Source organism: Metschnikowia bicuspidata (genome assembly GCF_001664035.1).
Source record: "Metschnikowia bicuspidata var. bicuspidata NRRL YB-4993 chromosome Unknown METBIscaffold_6, whole genome shotgun sequence".
NCBI classification, from domain to species: domain Eukaryota; kingdom Fungi; phylum Ascomycota; class Pichiomycetes; order Serinales; family Metschnikowiaceae; genus Metschnikowia; species Metschnikowia bicuspidata.
The window spans coordinates 672,059-695,645 of NW_017387736.1; the positions used below are offsets into that span (position 1 = coordinate 672,059).

Here is a 23,587-nt window from a genome sequence, read left to right on the forward strand (position 1 = left end):
AAGCGAAACCAAAAGAAAGAAAGCGGATTGTGGATTTGTAAGATCCGCCTACCAATGCAGATCTATCAATGTCATCAAGAATGCCGTGAATTCCCTTCTATCACAAATTAATCCATGCACAGAGGCTCGCATCGTAACATTTAACAAACGCACTAGTGACCACGCCGCAGGTAAACCAGTGCGCATCACAGCTTTGTCAAGTGCTGAGCGCATCGCACCTACGCCTACTCACCAGAACGAATTAGCATACTCTCATTTCTGCACATATATCATGTCTAATATAATAATACCCGGAGACTCTCTATCTAGCCACTTGAATGAGGAATCAACCATCACTATAGGGCCTGGGATCTACAAGAACCCGAGGACCCAGGACATCATTCCTCTGCAAGCAGGCTTCCTCAAAGACGAGACAACCAGCAAGAAGAACAAAGAACAGCTAATCTATATTGAATCAAACTCAAAAAGATACATTCCCCAGGTCAACGACTTGGTTCTTGGTATTGTCACGGGTAGTTTTTCCGAATTCTTTAGAGTACAGCTCCAAGAATACTCCCAACCAGTCCAACTTTCGATGATGGCTTTTCCAAATGCCACGAAAAAGAACAGACCAAACTTGAAGGTAGGCCAGGCAGTATACGCACGTGTCTCGGAAGCTGTGCCCGAGGTTGTGACCGAAATTGAGTGTATTGACCCGGAAACCGGAAAAGAAGGCGGCTTCGGTCCGCTAGATGAGAGAGGCTACATCTTTGATGTCAACCTTAACTTTGCTCGCGAGTTGCTCTTCAACAAGAGCTTTGTTGTTTTGGAAAAGCTTGCTGCCAAAGTGCCTTTTGAGATTGCCATCGGAATAAATGGAAAAATCTGGTTAAAGTGCGGGGCAGACGAACCCGAAGAGCAGAACGAGGATGGAGATATCGAAATGAAGGATTCTGCCACCGTTACTTTGAAGCAAATCAAAATCACGTTGGCTGCTGCGAAATACATCATTGCGTGTCAGCATATTCCGCAAGAAAGGGTCGATGCAGAATTGAAAAAGGCATTGAAGGGGGCTTTGTAGGCCGAGTGACCAAAGAAGCTGAGAATATTTGTCAATTAGCCAGAAGATTACATAGAGCTTTTGAAGTGATGAGTCAAGATAATTTTATTCGTACTTGTCTATGTAGCCGTCTCGCGATAATAGCAATGCTGCAGGGTCGCGATGAGACAGTGGAAAAAGCCAATTTAGGCGATCTGTCTGGACTCGATTACTGCAAAAAGTACAGACATCCTTTCCACCTCCTCCTAGATTCACCATGGGGATTGCTGATCCTGCTGCTGTGGCGGCACAGAACCGGAGAAAAATCGAAAAAGATAAACGCAGAAGAAATTATCATGACTCACAAGTGCAGGGCACTAACAACTCGTCCATCGTTTCTAAAAGATCGGTCGAGAAGATATACAGTCCGATCACAGAGCCAGAATCAAAAGAATGGTTCAAGTTTTTTGTCCCAAAGGGAAAGAGAAGATCGCCAGCCATTAATAGGGGATACTGGGTACGCATGGAGAGCATCAAACAGGCAGTGCAACGCATTCGGAACCAATACGGAGGCACAATTAGAGTGGTGAATTTGGGGTGTGGCTTCGACCCGTACCCATTCAAAACCTTAGCGGAGTCAGGAGATGCTTTCGAATTTTTTGATTTCGACTACCCGGATCTTGTAGCCAGAAAGTTGGCCTTGATCAGAGATGCACCTGAAATCATGGACGTCATTGGGGCAGAGGAACTGATACTCCCAGAACACAAGAGCTTGGGTGTGGTCATGTCCACGGCCTCGTACAAACTAGTTGGCTGTGATCTCAAAAACACTGCCTTATACCAAAAGCAGTTGAATACTCTATTGCACTCCGGGGTGGCCACAGTGTTCATAGCAGAAGTATCCCTTGCGTATATGAAGCCTGAGCATGCAAACCCTGTGGTACAGATCCTGTCACAGTTACCAAATTCACATGTCTTGGTTTTGGAACAAATCATGCCATCGGGCGACTCCCACTTCTTCGCCCAAAAAATGTTGTATCACTTCAGTCACCTAAGATCACCGTTGCAGTGCGTGGAGACATATTCCACAAAGAGAAGCAAAAGGCGAGATTCCAGGAGTACTTCCCCCAAGTGGAAATTATTGATCTTTTCGAGAGTTGGAGTCAATTGGTGTCCTCAGACATGAAAAAGCTTGTCGCCGAAGTGGAAGATTTCGACGAGTGGGAAGAGTTTATCGTTTTTTGCCAGCATTATGTGGTGATCCACGCCACCAACAGCGAAAAACTAATTTTTGAAGCCACGCAAGAACCGCCTGCTTTCGATAGCATAGAACCATTGAAGATCTCTGTCATGGACAATCCTATCAATACCAAATTCCCAGCTTGTACAGCCACACAAACAAGAACTTATGTACACGGCGGAATGTTTCAAACCAGGTCAGACGAGCTTATTTTTCTTGGGCAGAACACACCCGTTTTTCACGCAGAAGAAGCGGATAAGCCATCTGCCCGGATGTGCCACACCTTGAGTGATTTGGGCAATGGTAATCTACTTTTGATTGGTGGGCGTACAAGGCCTGGTGTCGAGCTTGACGATGTGTGGGTCTACCAAGAGAGAAAAGAAACCTGGAGACTAGTGGGTGACATTGGAGAGAAAATGGCAAGACATTCTGCTGTCAGTATTGAGAAGGGGAAAGTTCTTGTTTTTGGCAAAGGCAAGTTCAAGCTTGTGAATTACGTGGAAGACGTGTTCAGTGTCGTGGATTTATCCTCTACAGGAGATGTACCGGTTCTCTCGAGTTGTGGTGTAAGTTACAATTCCAGCAGTGGGGTGGGCTACATAGTCGGAGGAACCTTAGAGGAGACAGGGCCAACAATCAGCGAAGAGCTATTCTCATTCAGAATCAGTAATTCCGGAGTGTTTATGCAGAGCGAGGGAACGAGTGCGCACTTTGCAAGAATAGGGTGCCTTTCCAAGATTGAAGATGGCCAACTATACATATTGGGAGGGGCTGGCCATACCCTTCAAGACCAGAATTCGACAGTGGTCAAATACGATCCTTGCCGGAAACGCTTTTGTGGCATGAGATTCCCCGATACTATATGGAAGACATATCCCCTATTTATTGGGAGTCAACTCGCAGGAAACGCTGTTGTGGGAGGCGGTGCTGTGTGCTACTCATTTGGAAGCTGCTATAACAACGGTTATCTTCTTGGGTAGTTTTTTATATATAAAGGCAAGTTTTCTACCCAGCATGGGAAAAAAAAATAGATCATTTTGGGTCAGAATGCATAGTTTATGAATACGAAATAGTGATATGCTCTGGGATAGGTGCGGAATTTGCACCCATTGTCCGTAGAGTGATATTTGCCAGACTGGAGACAAAGTGCGAACCGAGAAATGATGAACCAAGATCGATTTCACATACCTGAAGCATCTTCCCCGGCACAAACTCTATTTTTCCGAGCCACAAACTATCCCAAAGAATCAGAAACATTCACTTCAGAGGTTCACCAGAGCTGAAAAAGCACGACCCTTTTACAGTGAGTTCCATCTAGTGGAGGCGGGAAGCAGCGAAGCTAGTCGAGCTTCTGACGGCAGTGTTTTAAATGTTGTGTCAGATCATGCATTTGAAAGAGCATCAAAGTCTCCAAACCATGGACCGTGTTCCATCTAATCCCAATACTCCAGCGCTCCAGTCACTACATTTTCATCAGCAGTTGAGCGACTGCTACTGCCCATTAGGGTTCCCGGTGCATCCGATGTACGGGATAACCTGGGATCTGCACGTTAAACAATGTGCAAGCCATGCGTGTAGTGCCAACACCTCAGCCCCAGCGCAAGGAAAAGAGGGTATACAAGAACATCAGCGAGCGGACCGTCATGGCGATGAGCAGTACGCCTGTACCTCGCGATTGGCATCACGTGATATGGGGTGCAGGGCGCAAGTCTGGCTGGGAAAAGGCCGGTGCTCGTAAATAGCGACCCGATGGTCGGCTCACATCAAAACATGACTCATTTGCATGGTCACACATTGCTCTTTTCCGACAACACAGATAGATGGGCCTTGCGTGAGCCGACCTGTTAATGTCAAAAAGTAAGAATCGGCAGGCAGGCTCCCTTCTCCTTATCCCGGCTTTCAGATTAGACTTCGCGCACACTCACGCCACTCTTAGAGTCTGCATCGCCTGAACCGTCGCGGACCGGCCTGGTCCTGAGTGTAAGCATGATCAATCCAAGAGCAAAAAAAAAAACGGAAATCCGAAAGGACGGCCAGGATTTTAACCGAAACACCAACGAGTGCAATACGAGGGAGTCGTACTGGAATGATCGAGATGCTTTTGCAACGGTCCCCGTCCGGCTGCTAATTCGGAGCCTCGCCCCCCTGGATGCCTCGTTTTGCTATCTGAAGGAATACCTTAATGTTCTTTGCTGAAGCAAATTTGCTTTCTGGGCGTAAGTCTCCACTGTCAGAAAGACCGAGCCTCGTGGCCGAAGAAATGTCTCACCACCAGTGGCCCGAACTGGCAGTGCAGTCCCGCAGTGTTCCGGCTGACGCACGTAGCGACTGATTACACCGGAGCCGCTCTTATCATGTGTGTTTAGTTGCGCTGCCTAAGCCGCGCAGACATGTGACCCCCTTCTCCCAATTTCTCTGTCTGGGCGGTGCGCTTGTTTCTTATTTTCCAGGGAATGTTCCTTTCGGTTCTTGTTTTCTTTTCTCTCTCCTTCCATCTCCTCTTGCTCCTTTCCTATTTTGTTCTGTGTGTCTGCCCACTTCCTTCCAGTTCCCAACGTGTGTCTCCACGCCCCACTTGGCAAGTCTTTTCAATTGCGCTTTCTGATATCCGGGATTCGGACTAGAATCTCATCACCTGCCGATTTTTGCTTGTTCTGGCGACCGGTTCCTCTTTCCATTTTCCTGTGCTGACCCTACGTTGTGTCTTCTGAAGCTCTCGAACTCTGGCCACCCAATTTCTTTGTGGGTCGTTTCCACCGGACTCTCCTCAAGTGTACATACAACCCTAGCATTTAGCAACCACACTGGCCCCGGCCACTTCACATGTCTGACCCAGCCATGAGTCCTACCAGTAATCATCACGCAGCCGCCCACGCTGCTGCCACAAAGAAAAAAAGCAATCGTGTCAGCTCAGGGGATACCCTGGAATTGCCCATGTCTGCGGGCAAGCCAAAAACAGCCAATTATAGAGGCCCGTTGGGCGTTCCGTACAGACCCGATCTGGGCCTTGAGAAATCCTCCCTATCAATGAGGCTCATGCATAGGCCCTCTCGGGCACAGAAAGAGCTCGAAAAAGCCAGCGACCCCACGAGAAAAAACTCACTTTTAAACTCGCTTTGTGCGCCCGATCGGGACTCGGACTCAGAGCAGGTTTCTCCCCAAGAGGTCAGATCACATCTGAGTGTTTCTGAAGATGCACTTTCCCTGGACTCGACTCCTTTGTGCCTGCCCCGCCATAATCTTGTTCGGAAGAAATCAGGCGAAATTGTCAAGCCTCTTTTGAAAGATAAGACACTGCCCGTCAATATGCGCTCGCGGTCGCTCCCTTCGACCCCCACGTATAAGCAGGTGCACTTTGGTGGCGACACTGATGTGCGCTACTTCAAGAAAAAAGACAAACCTAATGCCATCCTGGCACAGAACTCCCCAAAACTGTATGACGAAGATGACGACGACGACGACGAAAACCACGAAATCCCGAGCCTCGAATTCGAAGGCGATCTGCGCATGCAGTCCTTATTTAATCCAAACCGAAAGAGCTATTTCGAGTATTACGACGAGGAGCTCAATTCGCATGTGGACGACGCAGCGACCCAATCCAAGAGACAGCCCCAGCTGCCCAGTCCCAAGGACTGGCTGCTTGACCCTCTAAATTTCTCTCCCCGCGAAAATGCACTTACGTATATACGAAAAGGCAAGCAAGTCTTTTTGGAAAACATCTTCCTTTCCGCCGACAAGCGATACCTCTTGGGCCAGGTTGCAGTGCAAAACATCGACTTTGAGAAATCCGTCACTATTCGCTACTCAGTCGACAAATGGTGCACAATAGTCGAGATCCAGGCGATCTATATACCCGATATTCCTCACATTTTGAAGGCACACAACTATGATCGCTTTATGTTTAAGATCTCGTTGGACCTGTTCGTCAATGGCTTCCACACAAGTGTGGACCCACTATCCACAGCCCCACCCGACTTCCTGGCAGAATTGTGTGTGAAGTATCGTGTCAATGGTCAAGAATTGTGGGACAATAACGAAGATCAAAACTACTTGTTCACTTTGAAGAAAGGTGCAGACTTTCAGCTGGACCAGGAAAAATTACCCTCTTCGGCCCGTACAAAGAAAGAAGTGCATAAAAAGAAACCGAAATACTCATCATCGTATCTCAAGAGGATCAAGTCAGACTCGTCCCTATCAAAACATTCGGGATATCTGTCTGCAGAAAATTCCCCACAATCACTGGAACCATCCTCAAAAGTTTTGTCCCCACATCAAGGGGCAGAGACAGTGCATCTGACCAATGACTATGAGAGTAACGGCTATTATCTTTCTTCATCTCTTTTCTCAAGTTTTACCAACAAGAACATTGACGCCGACTTGCGTGAGGCGACACTGCGCCAAAACTTCAAACAACCCAGGCTGAGCAGGCCTTCGCTCTCGGGTTCCAAATCGCACCAGGGAGAGACTAATCGCGCTGGTAGAATCTATGATGTTTCCCGTGAGTTCAGTCCCGAAGCTGATGCCTTTTCTTTACCTCGTGTGTCCAGGAATCTACAAGAACCGATGTCTTATAGAGATTTTTTGGATTCCTACTGCTTTTTTAACTCACAGAACCACGACAACAATTCCAAAACGACTTTAGTGATGAGCGACGGCCCTTCTTCGAAAGAAGATGCTGGAACCGCAAACAACGAACTTGGCGTCAACTCGGACCACGTATACTCGGTGTCCTCGTTTTTGACATAGCTACATCATATTTTTATCTGTTACGTATTGTGTTTCATCTCTCCTGCCGCCAGTTTATTGGCATCGGGAAGGAAGTGCCACAAATGACAAAATTTAATGCCGAGTAATCGAAAGTGAAAGAGATCAACATTTCTAATCCAATCCTAAAATTCCAGTATATAAATAGTAAGTCTCGCTAATAAAAAGAGTGAAGCAGACCGAGAAGCTCTTGTAGTACCCTGTGATATCCAAATCTTGGCAGCGAAGTCTTCTGCTCATTCGAAATTGTACATCTTAATCTTACCATTCTCCAAGCCAGCCACGAAACGATTACTTGACAATGCCACACTGATGACACTGCTGTCGTTTCCGAAAGTATGCAAGCATTTCCCATTCTGCAAATCCCACACCTTTATCAACTTGTCGTGTGCGCCACTGACAATTCTGAAAGTGTCAGCGCTGATTGACCAAACACCCTCAATATGTCCGAACTGGGTCCTGATGCACTTCCCTGTCTTGACGTCCCAAAGCTTAATAGTATTATCCAACGAGGAGGTGAGCAAGTGGGTTGGGTAGTCGGGATTCTCTACAAATTCAGGTGTTGTGAGCGCCGTGCTCAGGGACAGGGTTCGCAGTTCCTGTTCAGTCTGCTGCTGCTGTATTTGCTGCTGGTGTTCGTATTGTTGCTGTGTGAGACTAAGAGCCTCCTCCGCGTCACTTTCAAGCTTATCCACGACCAAGTCATCGAACTTGTATACGAAGGGGATCACAGTTTCGATCTGCCCAACATGACCTTTGTTTCCAAGACCCCCAAAGACGCGAATGCACAGGTTCGTATTGAGATCCCACATTCTGACGGTAGTGTCATCGGAAGCACTAAAAACAGTGTTTGACGGCTCATGGTACTTGACCGAGTTGACACATTCGGTGTGGCCTCTTAAGGTATAGCAGGTCCTCGTATCGACATGCCACACTTTGACGGTGGAGTCAGCAGAGCCTGAGACAATTGTGCGGTTCAGGGAGTCCACGCTGCACACTGTATTTTCATGGCCCCTGTAAGTTGAAATGCACTCGCCCGTACGATAGTTCCACACCTTGATGGTTGAATCGTAACCGCCAGTGATCAACTTATGGCAGTCAAAAGAAAGAGAGCGCACGCCGGTGGAATGGCCCATGAGCGTTCGTATGCATTCACCGGTGTCGATATTCCACACGCGAACAGCCGAGTCATACAGTCCCAGAATGAGGATTTTGGTGTTGAATTGAAGACACGTGATGCCATCTGTGTGCCCAATGAACTCTGTGATCTTGTAAGTTCCCTTGCGCCAGTTTTTCTCGAGTTGGTAGCGCTCGCTGTAGACACTCTTCCATGGTCTTTTCTTGACAATAGTAGCGGCATCTCCCTTCCGCCTTTTTGGGTCATGTTCCGTGCCCTGAAGACGTTCTCGGGCTCTCCTCATGTGCATGAGAGGAAGGCCCCAGCCACAGTTCGGGCATTTGCGGTCAATGTGCTGCTCGCACATGTGATGCCACACGCGGTCATCATCCGCCAACTCCTTCCATTTGCGGGACACCTGTGCCGCTTCGCAGAGGGACTTGCAGTCGAGGTAGCAGAGGATTTTGAGCGAGATCTCCACCGGCAAAGTTGCAATGAAATCGATTCGAATGAGCTGGTTGATTTCCTGCGATATCGTCGAGAGCTGGGGGAAACAGCACTGGCTCACTAGCCCTTTCAACATGAGTGCTCGCTGGGGATGCGGCGCGGCAGAGAATATCAGCCAGACATGGCTGATGGCCTCGCGGTCTCTGGGCGGCAACAGCTCGAGGCACGACTGGATGCTTTCCATCTTCACCACATCCGCCTGTTTGTTGCACGCAATGTCGGGGTTGTGGCGGTAGCAGAACTTGTGGATGTTGTCCTTCGGGATGTTCGACTGGTCATCGATATGTTCCAAGAGAAATGGGGTGACGACCGACTCGTTTTGGCCCTGCCGCAGAGCTGGATTTTCTGCTTCTAATGCGCTACTGCTTCTTTTTGTGGGCGGCTGGGTCGGAATTTCGTTCTGTGTTTCAGGGCTATGCTCACACCAGAATTCTGTCGGCAGAGGGGTGTGTTGAGGACCCTCTGGCTGACGTGGCAGGGACTTTTCGTCTGGTTTCTGGCGAGGCACACAGCATGAAACCTGATCCATTCTTGATTACGGATAATAAAAATCTGGATGCAGCTGACTGATATGATTTCTGAAACAGGAGGTGTTTATGCTTTGGGTGGGCCTTCCACACTTGTTCTTCTGTGTGATGGTGCCTCAGCGGGTATGCTTAAAAATAGCAGATCCACACTATTGATTCAACGAAAAAAAAAAAAGTCAGTCGGGAATGTCTGGTCCAACCTTTGAGAATTTCAAGATGTTTGACTAATAGCCTGTTGTATGATGTGTTTTCAGACGTCTTCTGTGGTGTGTTATAGATATGGTCCAGGAGAAAAGTGCGAAGTGTGGCTCCAGGGTGTTATTTTTTATTTTAACTTTTTTCCCTCACCTCCGGGATCCGTACACGAGCGGCTTTCACGTGTAGAAGCGTGCTCGTATGCATGCTTGCGTCATGCGTCTGGAGTGGCCCTCGCACGATACGCCAGCCAGATTTGGGTACAACAAGCAGATCACTTATTTCTGTATTTTTTGTAGAAGCGTTACGTTCCTTAGCAAATAAATAAAGATGCCCCTCCTACTTTCCTGGAAGCGGACCTAGTTCAACACCAATGAAATCACGTAGGGTTGGAGAGCCTAGTGATGTAACTATCTCGCTGGGTTCGGAGAGAGCTTTGATCTTATATAACCTTCGGTCATATATGATTAATTCTACTCTATTTAGTTGAATAGCTACTATCCGGTCACATCACGGAAATTGCCTCCAGTGTCATTTGGCCAGGTTCGGTATCTTCTTCTTACTAGTTTTTCATTGTGAATAGTGGTAAACCCATGGTGCACTGGGAACAAGAGGGCCAGGGTACCTAACTGAGCGTGGGAATCAATTAGCTTTTCCGCACTGCATGCAAGCGTCACTATTGTTTACGGAGTATCGAGACTCGTCGTGGCTGTGTTTTGGGTGAACAAAGACAGAATAATAAACCATGCATCAGCTCAGATATGATTCATTATGCGGGGCGTTTGTAAATCATGGGGCGACCGAATTTTGTGCTGACGCAGTTGGGCAGTCTGCTATAGAAGATATGGAGCGGGCTCACTTGCATCGCACTAGACATCTCAGTCTGTGTCGTCCAGTTCTTCCTCTGCCCAATATTTCTTAAATTGCTTTAATCAGCCTAGGTCCGTCAGCTCACATGATAATGATAATGTGGTTGGATGCCCTATTGAGACAAAGAGGTGTGCAACCATGCAAACCACGCTCCTACTCCTGCCAGATTCATATTCCTGAATGGCCATTGATTGTTCCAGTTTTACATGACATCTCCCCAAGCACTGGACCACAAAAAATAAATAAATGGGCCCCAGTGCACTGGGCCACGGTACTGGGCCAGGGAAATATAAAAAAAAATTTGCCCATGACATTGGGCCAGGGAAAATAGAGCACTGGGGCAGGGAAAATAAGAAAATACAAGGACACAAAAGTTGGGGCAGGGAAATAAGTAAGTACGGGGCCCGAAAGCTGGGCCAAGGAAAATAAGTAAATGGGCCCCAGGGCACGGGCCAGGGAAAATAAATAATTACGCGGGCCCCAGACTTCGCGACTTCTCTACTTCCATCTATATTACCTAGTCTAGCCTTCCCAGCACACGCCTTCACATGAAGAGCAGAGTGTGAGTCCCAGGCTAAACATTGAACCTGCCATCAGATTCTGAACGACAGAAGATTCAGACGGAACCCACCATACATTCAACCCCCGACGTTGCCATGCCAAAGACAGAGCATTGCAGCCGGGGCGCGCACGTGACCAGCAGGCCCAGCAGGCCTCTGGTCAAAAGGGCCCGGCTTACCATAAAGTTGCCCATTCCCATACTTCCATGGGCTCCCCGGCGGATCAGTCAACGGCTCTTCCAGAACATTCTGGATTTTCTGCCGTGGCCGAAACATTCCATGGAAGAGTGTGGAACACCGGCTGACTAAACGGGGCGGTATGTGCACTCCCCGGAAGAGCAAGCCGTGACAGCGATGAAAAAATCACGGGCCTCTTATCTACTACAATACCCCCGATGAAAAGAACCGAGCTGGTCCCTGCAGAAGCACCCGAAGACAAAAAACCCAGAATCGAGATGCCAGACACCCCAGCACAGCAGCAGCAAGAAAACTTCAGCTCAGTGGGCGACCAGGCCCAGGGCATTGATTCGTCCATCAACGATACCGGGGCCTCCGATGCACAAGGCCACCCCGTGCAAGAGGTGGAGTCCCTCTGCATGAACTGCCACAAAAACGGCACCACGCGCATGCTTTTGACCAAGATCCCGTTTTTCCGCGAGATCATCATCATGTCGTTCGAGTGTCCCCATTGCGGCTTGAAGAACTCAGAGATCCAGCCTGCCGCGCAGATTGCCGAGAAGGGCTCGCGCTACATCTTCAAGATCGAGAACAAGGAGGACTTCAACCGCCAGATCGTGAAGAGCGAAACCGCCACATGCATGTTCACCGAGTTGGAGCTCGAAATCCCGCCCGAGAGGGGCCAGTTGACCAACATCGAAGGCTTGCTCCTGGAGATGGTGCTGAACTTGTCGGCAGACCAGCCTGCCCGCAAGGAGGCCCAGCCTGAGGTCTACGAGAAACTTGCTGCCTTCATTGAGCGTGTGCAGGCGTGCCTCAACGGCGACGCCGGCTGCTTGCCCTTGACGTTCTACGTGGACGATCCAGCCGGAAACTCGTGGGTCGAGTTCACCCCGGGCCAGCCCTCGCACAAATGGTCCATGTATGAGTACAACCGCACTGCGGAGCAGAACGTGTTCCTCGGCTTGATCTCCGCAGACGACGTGGCGCAGCACCGGAAGCTCGAGTCCGAGCAGAAGAAGGCTGCCACCAGCACCAATGTGTCTTCCACGCTCAACAATGACAACCCCAAGAGCTCGGGCTTCACAGTCCACGACCACAATGACATCGAGAACTTGTCCAGCGAGGTGCAGACCTTCCACGCCACGTGCTCCTCGTGCTTTGAGCCCTGCGAGACCAACATGAAGTCCGTCGACATTCCGCACTTCAAGGAAGTCATCATCATGTCGACGTTTTGCGAGCATTGCGGCTACAAGTCCAACGAGGTCAAGACCGGGGGCGCTATTCCCGACAAGGGCAGAAAGATCTCCTTGAAGATCACGGACCCAGATGACTTGGCCAGAGACATCTTGAAGTCCGAGACATGTGGCTTAAAGATCCCAGAGTTGAACTTGGACTTGACCCCAGGCACCTTGGGCGGCAGGTTCACGACCATCGAGGGTTTGTTGTCCCAGGTCTACGACGAGTTGCACTCACGTGTTTTCACCCAGACGTCCGATTCCATGGAGGAGGAGACCAAGCAGAGATGGACTTCTTTCTTTGCCAAGTTGCAGGACGCCAGCGAGGGCAAGATCGGCTTCACTGTGGTCATGGAGGACCCTTTGGCTGCATCGTATGTGCAGAACGTGTATGCCCCAGACAACGACCCTAACATGACCATCGAAGAATATGACAGGACGGAGGAGCAAAACGAGGACTTGGGCTTGAACGACATGAAGACCGACTAGTCTCACAAGAGCACTGTATATTAGAGACATACGAGGGACGTGGGAATATAATAATAATTGAAATTTTGTATGAACAGGCTTATCCCAAATGATCAGGATATGTGTCCTCCTGATAGAGTGATTCGGGAAGGGGCTGAGGGTCTCTCTTCAAAAACTCTTCTGTCAGGATCTTGCCGTGTTTCCATCTCAAGAACCTCCACCGACACGCGTACCCTTCAATTAATTCGTAGCATCTCTTTTTTCTCAACCTCTCGGCCACTTTTTTCTCCATGAGATCGGTCTCCATGTAGTCAATGAAAATCAAGCATTCATTTTGGTTGAAAGAGCTGTACAAAGGTATTTGTATGAGAAGCTTTGTGAATGAAATCCCTGGCTCCTCGTGCAATTGCATGCTCATGATGGCCTTTTCGGTAAACTGCTCATACACTTTTCTCCGCTCCTGGATCTTTGAAATATTGACCATCAGTAATATGGAGTTTATCTCGCTGTAATCAATGTCAATATCGTACGGATTGGTCAAACTATTTCGGGTAATCCATCTGGAGCATAGTTCCGGAACACTCAACACACCGCTATAGAAGTGAAAGCTCAAAGCGCCATCAAGCAGGTGAAGAAACCGGGGCAAGTCCTGTGGTGAAATGTACCCTGTGCCTTGTGGGTCGAATTTTTGCCAACATTTCTTATACTTTCTAATCTCCGGACGGCTGATTAAATGAGCGTATTGCTTTCCACCAGCAATATAACTAAAACTGTCCAAGATAAGCGAGACGAAAAGGTTCAACATGATATACATCGAAATCACATTCCATGACATGAACAAAAAGTATGCATATTCTTTGCTGCCGCAATCAGAATCTCCATTGGATGTTCCCGACTGGCAGAAAGGCTCTTCTAGGGTAAAATCATCCATAATGTAGTTCCAACCTTCTCCAAAAGAGCATCGAAAAAGAAGAATCAATGACTTCGGAACCGATCTCAAATTTATGTTCCCGCTTGTGTTCGGGCCGATTTTGGTCATTCCAAAAATCTGATTCATGGCAATTGCATACATGATGAAAATAACAAACCATGTGAATATCAAGGAAAATAACGATGGGAACGATGCGGATGCAAATTTCATCAACTGATTCAAGCGATCACTTCTCGGAAAAAGGAAGATTAAAAGGCCAACCAAGAACATCTTGTTAAAATTAATGAATAGATTGTCGGAGTTGATGAAGAAAGCTAAGATTGTTGTGATCCATGCACCAAATACAACAAGCAGCGAGAAAACATTCCATTTGTTTTGAATGAATCCACCAAGCTTCTGAGCGATAATCAACATGATGAAATGGGCAAGAAAACAGGATGATACTATCATGAAGCAAGAGTAACGGAAAGTATTGGGAACAATCGAAGGAAACGCCTCAAGAAGCAACACAAAGATATGCAACAATAACCCTGAATTTAGAACAAATGTCCAAACCCGATTTTTCTCGACAGTTATCATGTAGCAAAATTTCCGAATGCCAGTCAAAGATTCAGCTCCCTTCCTCTGGGATGGCTTGACTTGTAGGAGAAATTTTTTGACGTGATACCACTGCACTTGTACCGGTGTTAAGTAAGCCCTTCCAGTAACTTTCGAGTAATTATTAATAATGACCGAAACAAACAAAGTAAGAATGAAAACGGTGCTGACAAAATTAAAAAGAATGACAAACAACCCACTTACCGGACTTGCAAACATCTTTTGAGGAGTTCCCACGCCAGTGCTTTGCATGACATTGACCAAAAGATCACTCCATCCTTCCAAGGAAACAATCTGATATAGAGATGAAAATGAAGATCTGAAATCGTTAAATTCAAGCATAGGCTCAACATAAACTTTGGGGCTTACGATTTCCCAGTCATATACCTCATTCCGATATTCATTGTAGCATTCAGCGACACCAGAAGCCTCATCGAGACAATATCCGAGTCTTCCGTTGAAGATATTCAATCCCCATACGGAAAATGGAAGAAGTAAAGTAAGGGATATGATTGCAGCACTCAAAATCTTCCCAAAACCGGAAATCATGGTGTAATGAAAATTGTTTTTTGCCGTCTCACTAATCGTGAGAATTCTCAAAGCTCTTAGTGCTTTCAACCCCCGCACAATTCGGGACAATTCACTATCATTCTTCAAAAATGCGATGAACTCAATCCACAACGAGCCAAGTGCACCAAAATCAAGCCAATTCCAGGAAGACCTGACATAAGCATTTGGAGTAAACAAGAAGCCATCAGCAACAACTTTCACAAAAAATTCAATAGTGAATATTGCCATAAAGCAAGTATCAATGTAGAAAGTCCAGTTCCACTTTCCAAACTTTTGAGTCATTTCACTACGATAGAGTGGTGTTTGATAACATGCTGTTGCAACAATACCAATCGTCGAAAGAAACATGAATAAAGAAAAAATTTCTGCCACAATTTTATTGGGCTCTGTGCCATCAATTCTTTCACCGTGACTAGATGGGACAATTTTTTGACATAATCTCCTTAACTTATGGCGAGGTCCCAATACATAGAACACAGTGTTGAAATTTGGATTTTCCTTCAAGTACTGGTCCTGTTCAGAAATTAGCTTTCGCCTCTCCGTTATAACTCTTGTCGCAAATTCAGCGGGATTGAAATTGGAGACATCTGTCTCCATGGATCTTTTGGAATAAAACGGATTTTGGAAGAACTTTTTTGTGCTCTTTAATTTCGAAGCCCACCACCGTACGATAACATTTTTATGTGTTTCCAAATCATTTTGATTTCTCTCAGCCGCAAGTTCATCCCCATCTAAGAATTCATTCACCGCTCTTCCACTCAAAAGCAAATTTGTAATGGCTTTCTCCATATTTTTTTCTTCCTTTGGCTTGAAAGCTTTTGATTTTAGCTTTTGGATCCACCCTGGATTTACCCTGACAGTCTGAAGTCTTTCAGTCATATCGTTAATGAAGTGTCTTACTTGATACTTCTTACGACCCTCAATTGAAATTTCCATTGGGGCTGCAATGACAGCAATAAAAATATTCATCACAATCAAGTTGGTGATCATGAACCATAGCACAAGTAATATCGAGCCCATAGCTCTTTGAAAGGTGCTAGTAGCATATTCTTGAAGGCCGTACATGATATTCGCCCAATTTTCTGTAGATGTTATAACATAAAGAGACATTAGCGTGTTTGGTAGTGTGTGCATCGCAAATATAACGGTATCAACATCATCGGGAGGAATTGTTCCCTCGAAGTAACGTGCAACAATGATCCCGCCCAAAAACAAAAGAATGAAATAAAACAACGTGAGATCATATATTGGCTTGAAGTTTCGAAAAATCTTTATCCAAAGATCAGACGTGATTCTGGATGATAAGACCACTCTGTAAAATCTGGCACATTGAAAAAATGTAAGCCAGTAATAAGTATGGCCGAGTTTGTTTTTGACAGGGCCAAGAATCATTATGGATGTGATAGTGGCAAGAATCAAGTCGAAACAATTTCCTCTGGACAAAAAAAATGTCTTAACGCTTGGCATGTACAACGTAAACCTGATAATGATTTCAAGCAACAAAATCAGAGTGAACACAGACTCTACTATGTACAATTTATGCGCTCGCGCCTCAGACATGGTACTATCTCGAAACATCTGGGTGATTAGAGATGCAAAGATGACCAAAATGAATATGAATTCAAAGCGGTAATACATCTTCAAGAGTGGCTTCTTTTCAATCAACTCAAGAACCTTGTTGTTGTGAACTTCGTTGTTGAAAATCTGCTTTATGAGGGTCTTTTTTTTCAGCTTTCCCGAAGCTCGCTTTTGTTCTTCCGCGGCCTCAAGTTGTATGTTTTTAAAGGAGGAAACAATAATAGCAGTGAAGATGTTCATGAGCCACACTGTTAAAATGAATATTCCAACAATATAGAACAATGAAGCAGCTAAGCTGTCCGTGTCGGTCAAATTGTACATAATGTCCGAAAACGTGTTAACACTTATCATCACGAACACCATTTGCATCGATTGGAGAATATTATCAAAATTCACCGTCCCATTGTAAGGATTCTCCCCGCTCTGGCATACTGAATTCACAGGACATCTGAAACCCTTGGGATAAGCGGCATGATTGCCGTTCCTGTCTAGATAAGAATAAATTTCACCGTCTGTTCCTAAGTATGAGCCACAATACAGATCTGTGTCAATATACACCTCAGATGGATCATCTGGGTTCGTCCAGACACAATGTCTTGTTAGGGATGATTTGAAGGATTGAACACCAACAATTCCAATGATGAACCAGAAGCAGGCAATAAATATACCCACATCGATCAACTGCGGTAGACAAGATTCGCAAGCTCTGAGTATCATGTTGGTACCATCCGTCAATTTGCAAAGCCGGAGAATACGAATACAGCTCAATGCACGGAAAATCATCACATGATGAGCGGCGTCCCAGTGATTCAATGACATCGGTAATGAAATCCAAAATGAAAGAATAGCTATGAAGTCCAATCTCTGCCAATTGTCACGAAGAAAAGCACGCTTTATTTGCAGATCACCTAAGACATTGCTCAAATAGTCCAGGCGGAAGAAAGTATTCAGCTTGAAAAGACCTTTTCGTCTTGGGTTTGATGGGGAAAGTGAGGACAGTGCATCGTTTCTATCTGATATTGAATTGTTTGATCGCGAGATATGAAGACCAGGATACTGAAACTTTTCTCGCGTGGAGACTTGTGCAGCTATCCCATAAACGGACGTTGTGTTGTCATTCATACTTGACAACTCTTGTCCTTTATTTGACTTGGACTGATTCGGCGACAATGTTGACCTCAAATGTCTCAAATAAATAATGCCATGAGAGACTTTTTCCAGCAAAAGCGAATAAAAGTAGCTGTTTCCTAAAATTGAGTTTCGTTTTGGGTATTCCATACCTAAATTTTTGAACATGACTCGATCATCGTAGAGCCCGTATGAAACAGTCTTCATCGCCATTTCAGCGGTGTATAAGCAATTTATGATGACTAAAATATAGTCCCCCGCAGAGTAGCCGTCAAAATAATATCCGTAATCCTTCATGGGATTCCATTGTCTGTGGGCCAAAAGAACAGTCTGGAAAAAGATGATGACGGTGACTGCCAAGTTTGTGAACTTGTGGGAAACAACTTTGTGACACCAATTTCTGAAGGGGGACTTTGGACCAAAAATCCCGAGCGACTTTCCGTGTAAGGAGGTGTTGTGGTCAGAGACAAAATAGGAATCATCTAAAGAATCGCGCATTGGTAAGTCTAAAGACGAATTTGCTGAGACGCCTGACGCAGCCAAGTTGGTGGTGAATGGAGTGGGTGTAAGATGTGTGTTGGTTTGACTTAAGCTTTGAGTCCTGGGGTCCCTTTGTCCATCGACAGAATGTATACTTTCCATACTCGAGTGATGAGAGCGTTCGTGGGGAGCCATGAAAGGCAGCGAGGGACTCAGGAGAGAAGTCGACGAAGAATTGATAGGATCGCCGATTATGGATGAAGAGGGGAAGTCTTCAACGATCGTCGACGGTCTCGGCAGATGGTCAACAAGGTCATTTTTCCAAAACGTGTTTTTGTCGGACAGGGGTGTGTGAGGGTTGTCTGTTCCAGCGATTCTATCGGAGATTCTGGTGATGAACCCAGAGAATTTAGAGGGGGACCCTGGAGGGGGCCGTGAAAGATGATGCAGAGACTCGCGCAGTATAGGGGATTCGGGTTGCGTGTATATTCCCGACTCCAAGTCCGAGAATCGATCATATTTAGTGGCCGCCTGGGGCAGGGGCACGCCAGCTGTGTTGAGAGTGATCATGGGAATCTCGAATGTTAGGTCGCGGTCATGCGTGTCGGTAGAGCCGCGCCTAGAGTAAATATACGAGTGACGCGATTTCCTGGATACTTCAGGATATCGTGCTATGTCTTCGCTGTCTCGGGTGTCGTCATCCTCTGATTCTGAGTCAGTCGGAGGGTGACTATAAGGAAGCCATGAGGGCGAAGTACAATCCAAACCAAGGGCCTCGCCCATGCCCTGCTGGAGCGCTTGTGGCTGTGAAAACACTGCCTCGGCTAATAGCGGGTGTGAGTCCAAGGGGATGTCGGTATCCGGATACTCGATATCCTGGAGCGAGACACGTCGTTCGGATCTATCCAGAGACCTCCTGGGGCGATTTCGAGCCGAGGCAAAGGATTCCTCTGGGGATAGAAATGGGCTTTGTTCTTCCGCATCATCATTTGTGGGCGACTCCCGGCCGCTTCGGAGCATATCGATATTGGGTGGAAGTAGATTGGGCGAAAGACTCGCGCTGTGATCGGATCAGACAGCTGGCTTTTCGATGCCAACTGCGATGGCGCTTGGGGACAGCAACTGCGTTTGTGACCTCTTCTGATCTTGAGGTAAATAGGGCAGGCTCTGGTGAAAAGTCTGGATCGTCTCCCTTTTTCTGGTGTGTGTTTCTACAAATGAGAAAATATGTATAGATGCGTGGAATCTAAGAACTGAACCTTTTGAGAAGGTATAGTGGAGCGCCTCATGTCGCGCACTCAGCCTCCGATAGGAACTCGCACAACAATAGTAGGACCAGAGCCTGAGTCTATGTGTCGGAAAGACTATCGATTTTCGCCCTCGGAGAAAGGGGTTTTTATTCTGAAACCCCGGAAATTCCATGAGTCCACTGCGGCTGTTTTTTAAAGCTTGCGAAGCTGGCGGACTGTCGAGCCGTGGCTTTTGTTCAGCCGGTCCAGAAATAGATGCGGAGCGAGCTCGCGACATTGCAAATGAGCCTCCATGGAAATGAGGATCATGAGCGTAGGGTTCCCAGCCCTGTTTAACACAAGACACCTGGGACTTAAAAAAGAGGGAAGCTGTGAAAAAAAAGCACCAGATTATTCAAGATGCCATGATATTCTTCATCTCTTTTTTTCCTTTTTTTTTTGCTCTTACCCGCAGGCTGACCTAGCTTGTCTTTAAGATATCAAGCGCATCAAAAGACATGTAGACGTGTAGTAATATTAGAATGAGGAAGTAATTAGCTGATAGCGGGGTCCAGAACGAACGTCCTGTTTCATTGCCTCCTTAATATTCTCGAGGTCCAGATGCGCGCTAATCTCCTGCCTTATTGTCTTTCAGGTGTTTTGAATCGCGAACATCAAGCGCCTTGTCATGAAAGAGGCCCATTTCTTCGGATTTGATTGAGCCTCAGAAATAGAAGTATTATTTCTTTGATAAGATAAATCTATTAGGAAAAAAGAGGAGCCTAGGGCGTGTTTAACGGAGATATCGAAAGGCAATCTGCCACTAGGAACCATGTTTATTTGAAGTCAATATACTCCGTATCTCGCTCGATCTAAGAAGCATTTTAGGAAGTTCAATAAAAATGTTGAGGAGTTACTCGAACAATATTATGGAAGCCCAGGCGCACAGGTTAGGTGCGGCCTGTGGCTGCAAGGCCCGGCCCGTGCGAGCACGCACCTGTACACCAGAGCGACGAAAACACCTAAACTTTTTTCAATAGGTTGTAGCCATTGACCACCAGCTGTCATGTCCGCCTTTCGCAAAATTAACTTGAACCAGCTCAAGCAGGTCCAGAAACTCTCGGCGGAGATTTTCGGTGAGACGTACAACCCCACGGGAATCAGAAACGGGTCTGAGGTCTTGCGTGCTCCTTTGAGAGGTAAGGAAATTGCGTCATACTACGGAGTCAATGAATCTGCGCCCACTTTCAAAGATTTCAAGAAATGGTTTCCCGAATTGAACTTCATTGATCCAAAAGAAACCTACAGAATGAAGATGGTCATCGATAGGAAGAAGAGAGGCAAGGGTGCGCCAAAGAAGAAGTCCAGTTGAGGCATGCCGGATGCTTCTCTCTGCTTCATGTACATATACCACATCAAACCTTACCCCATTAATAAATATCACGTTTTATGAATATTCAGCCAATAGCTTTGGTCTGGATTGTTTGCCATCCGGCATCTCAACTAGATCTCCTTTCGCGCATGACACTTTTAGACACTTTGATGACCTCACATTCATTTTCTAGGATTTGCTCGCTCAAAGCCTTCTCCTCTTTTGGGTTTGGAACGTGTCTGTAATCTCTTCTGCGGGGCCAGATGAGTCCGAGAACTGGCCTGGCTGAAGATCTTTCACAAACCTATGCAATATGCTGCCTGCATCCTTTGTTGCATTGAAGAAAGGGGGACCTGTGTTGAGTCCGACCTCCTTCATTGCGATTTCTGAAGAGTCTGTTTCCTGAGCGGAATTTCTGTTGCTGCTGAACTTGTATTTGAGCTGTCTCCAAGCTGAATTATTTGCGCCTGTTTCCACAAGCGAGATTGTCAAACCTTCATTTTCTTCATTCACTTTGACCTCTGTAAACTCCGTGGTGCTCGATGATAAGCTCTCCATGCCAGCTGGAGTCCGTAGAGCGACATGGTCATTGAAAACCAAAAGATGGCTGCCGTTGTGTAGCTCTTTGGCTTCAAGGAGGGCCAGGTTGACGACGATAGTTGCCACGATGTCAAATCGTAGCACCTTATCGAACAGTGGCCTAAAAAGAACGACACAGTTGTCTGTGGCAATCAAGTGGCTTGAACCAAACGTGCGGATCTTGGACCAATTATGCGGCAAAGATGTGGGAAGAGTACTGTCCCTCTTGTATTGCATTTTGGGCCCGCTTTGTGCGCGGGTCCAGATTATCCCAGAGCGCAAGTCTAGTTCGTGTATTTGTGACTTGAACATGTTCAAAACGTCGCTGACGCGTAGCCGTAAAGTCAAAATGGTGTGTGTTGGGACCACCACGATATAATCAATGTGTTTCACGCGTCCCCAGAGCGCTTGTGGGAAGAGACCCGCCATACGTGACTCGGTTGACTCGGGCTCGTAGCTGAGCGTACGAGTAGTCTGTAGCACATGGCAAGTGATGTCTTCAATGGCCTTATCGTGGACCCCCAACGCGTTGAAGACCAATAGTTTGTGGGCATCAAGCGAGTGCGCCGTGTCGAAGTACAGGAGCCATTTCCCCGACATTGACCACGAGAACGCGGCGGCGGGACTCGGGTCGAAGTCGAGTTTCAAAGATGCAAGGAGCGAGCACAGCACGCCGTCTGTGTGAAAGTGCAACAAGGTCGGCCAGAGCGCCGAGGGGTCATCTCGGATGGCTTTCTGGCGCGAGTTCTTTTCGTAGTATGCCGAGGAAACGACCGACCACACGCCCGTGCTGTCTGGCCGGACAAACACCTCGCCAATCACAGGCTTGGGGACTGTGACTAGCACGTGTGTGTGCATGAGCGAATAAAGCCTGAGCTCCAAGCCGTGCTTGGTGAACACGGCCAAGAGCGTGCTGTTTTTGTACGCGCTTGTCTCACGCAGAAGCAACGGGAGCCACTGGAGCCGCTCGACCCCAAAGGCGTCCGCCTCGATGATGGCAGGCCATGGTTCTGCCAAGCTGAAAATGAGTACTAGGTGGAGGGCGTCGTCGGAGGCACAGACGGCGACTTTTGTGGACGGCGCTGAGGCCACGTGCTCCCACTGGATAATCGAGATGGATATGCGGGGTTTGTACAGCGCCCAGCGGGGGAGCTTTCTGTGGCGAAAGAAGATCTTGGAGAGATCGTAGTGGAGGGGGGAGTCCGGAGACTGGAGGCTATGGACGTGCAACTCATGGCCCGAGGGCACGGCGATGAACAGTCCGCATTCCGATATCAGAGCACGAGCATGCATTGGCGGGATGTGGCATGTACGAATGCTTTGTTTGTTGTTTCCGCCGAGTATGGAGGAGCCTGCCATGGCCATGTTATCTCTGGAGTGCACGGGCGCACCAGGTCTGCGCGAACGCGTGTGGAGCTGACGGTAGGGCCAGATTCCGGGGCCCGTGATCTCAGGCTTCTGGGATGTTGTGTTTTGTTTTGTTGATAGTTTTCTGTTGATTGTTTTTGTTCTTTGTTCTTTGTTTTTTGTTCTTTGTTTTTTTGTTTTTTGTGTTTTGTGTTTTGTGTTTTGTTTTTTGTTTTTTTGTTTTCTGTCTTGTTATTTGTTTGTTGTTGATCGCTGCTTTTGACCGTCTGTATCTCTGGTCCCTGCTGGTTGGGCGGGGCTTTGCTTCAAAGGGTAAGCTGCGAAGGATACGGACCAGTCTGGTCAGGGCACAACTGTCACGTGGTATCGGCCATGTCACCTCTCACGTGGCCAGGAAAAAAACTTCCGTAGAGAAAGCTTTTTCCTGTTCTTTTTCTCCTCGAAGGGTTTATAGAGTAGTCGTATTTTAAGGGTCCTAAGTACCGTGCATACTTGAATTGAGAAATCTGATACTGAAAACAACGGCCCGGCCACTGCGCTTCCATTCGCACCAAACAATCGCACCAAGCAATCGCACCAAGCAATCGCACCAAGCAATCGCACCCTTTCAGTATCAGATTGCTCAATTCAAGTATGTACGGTACTTCGGGTCCTTGGAATACTACTAGCTCTAAAAACCCTTAAGGAAAAAAAGGAGGGAAAAAGCTTTCTCCACGGAAGTTTTTTTCCTGGCCACGTGAGGGATGGCTACATGGCGGATACCACGTGACACACCCAAACAGTCGCACCAAACAATTGCACCCAAACAGTTGCACCCACGCCTCCATCTGCACTTATCCAGATTGGCATGGCACGGTTTTCTGGGGCCGCTGGCGACATGCACAAGTCCAGCCACGTGTTCCCCCACCCCTGCCCTCTGTTTGCCGCGTTGCGTCTTCTGCCGGCGGGCTCACACGCGCTCGCGAGCCATGGGTCCATGGACATCAGAACAACCACAAGCAAGCCCGAGCCAGCCCCCGCTCCCGCAAGGAAAACAAAAGAATGAAAGAATGAAAGAATGAAAGAATGAAAGAA

The 23,587-nt window shown here is 47.2% G+C and overlaps 8 protein-coding genes across 8 annotated transcripts; 5 read left to right on the forward strand and 3 right to left on the reverse strand.

Annotated features, from left to right (window-relative positions):
* Window positions 1-271: 271 nt before the first annotated feature.
* On the forward strand, window positions 272-1,060 carry METBIDRAFT_79672 (exosome non-catalytic core subunit; the record flags this gene model as incomplete). The annotated part of the gene is made up of 1 exon (XM_018859109.1): window positions 272-1,060. The coding sequence occupies one exon, from the start codon at window positions 272-274 to the stop codon at window positions 1,058-1,060; it is 789 nt and encodes a 262-aa protein (XP_018710208.1).
* A 235-nt stretch (window positions 1,061-1,295) lies between these two features.
* METBIDRAFT_79673 (tRNA methyltransferase) lies at window positions 1,296-3,238 on the forward strand (the record flags this gene model as incomplete). The annotated part of the gene is made up of 2 exons (XM_018859110.1): window positions 1,296-2,090; window positions 2,114-3,238. 2 exons carry the CDS (start codon window positions 1,296-1,298, stop codon window positions 3,236-3,238), a joined length of 1,920 nt encoding a protein of 639 aa, XP_018710209.1.
* A 1,954-nt stretch (window positions 3,239-5,192) lies between these two features.
* On the forward strand, window positions 5,193-6,293 carry METBIDRAFT_46171 (uncharacterized protein; the record flags this gene model as incomplete). The annotated part of the gene is made up of 2 exons (XM_018858000.1): window positions 5,193-5,806; window positions 5,864-6,293. Coding segments are annotated over 2 exons (1,044 nt in total), but the record flags the coding sequence as incomplete, so codon positions are not given.
* Window positions 6,294-7,103: 810 nt separating this feature from the next.
* Window positions 7,104-9,512, reverse strand: METBIDRAFT_33315 (ubiquitin-binding SDF ubiquitin ligase complex subunit). Its single transcript, XM_018856268.1, has one exon. The coding sequence runs from the start codon at window positions 9,173-9,175 to the stop codon at window positions 7,259-7,261; it is 1,917 nt and encodes a 638-aa protein (XP_018710211.1). The 5' UTR covers window positions 9,176-9,512; the 3' UTR covers window positions 7,104-7,258.
* A 1,741-nt stretch (window positions 9,513-11,253) lies between these two features.
* ZPR1 (zinc finger-containing protein) lies at window positions 11,254-12,702 on the forward strand (the record flags this gene model as incomplete). Its single annotated transcript, XM_018857965.1, has 1 exon — window positions 11,254-12,702. One exon carries the CDS (start codon window positions 11,254-11,256, stop codon window positions 12,700-12,702), a length of 1,449 nt encoding a protein of 482 aa, XP_018710212.1.
* A 79-nt stretch (window positions 12,703-12,781) lies between these two features.
* Window positions 12,782-17,983, reverse strand: CCH1 (Cch1p; the record flags this gene model as incomplete). The annotated part of the gene is made up of 1 exon (XM_018857985.1): window positions 12,782-17,983. The coding sequence occupies one exon, from the start codon at window positions 17,981-17,983 to the stop codon at window positions 12,782-12,784; it is 5,202 nt and encodes a 1,733-aa protein (XP_018710213.1).
* Window positions 17,984-20,260: 2,277 nt separating this feature from the next.
* METBIDRAFT_45999 (mitochondrial 37S ribosomal protein mS33) lies at window positions 20,261-20,566 on the forward strand (the record flags this gene model as incomplete). Its single annotated transcript, XM_018857980.1, has 1 exon — window positions 20,261-20,566. The coding sequence occupies one exon, from the start codon at window positions 20,261-20,263 to the stop codon at window positions 20,564-20,566; it is 306 nt and encodes a 101-aa protein (XP_018710214.1).
* A 204-nt stretch (window positions 20,567-20,770) lies between these two features.
* METBIDRAFT_46214 (uncharacterized protein) lies at window positions 20,771-22,438 on the reverse strand (the record flags this gene model as incomplete). Its single annotated transcript, XM_018858008.1, has 1 exon — window positions 20,771-22,438. One exon carries the CDS (start codon window positions 22,436-22,438, stop codon window positions 20,771-20,773), a length of 1,668 nt encoding a protein of 555 aa, XP_018710215.1.
* Window positions 22,439-23,587: the final 1,149 nt, after the last annotated feature.

Bases quoted from the DNA above. Each gene is read 5' to 3' on its own strand.
- METBIDRAFT_33315 (XM_018856268.1), bottom strand. From the start codon at position 9,175: ATGGATCAGGTTTCATGCTGTGTGCCTCGCCAGAAACCAGACGAAAAG.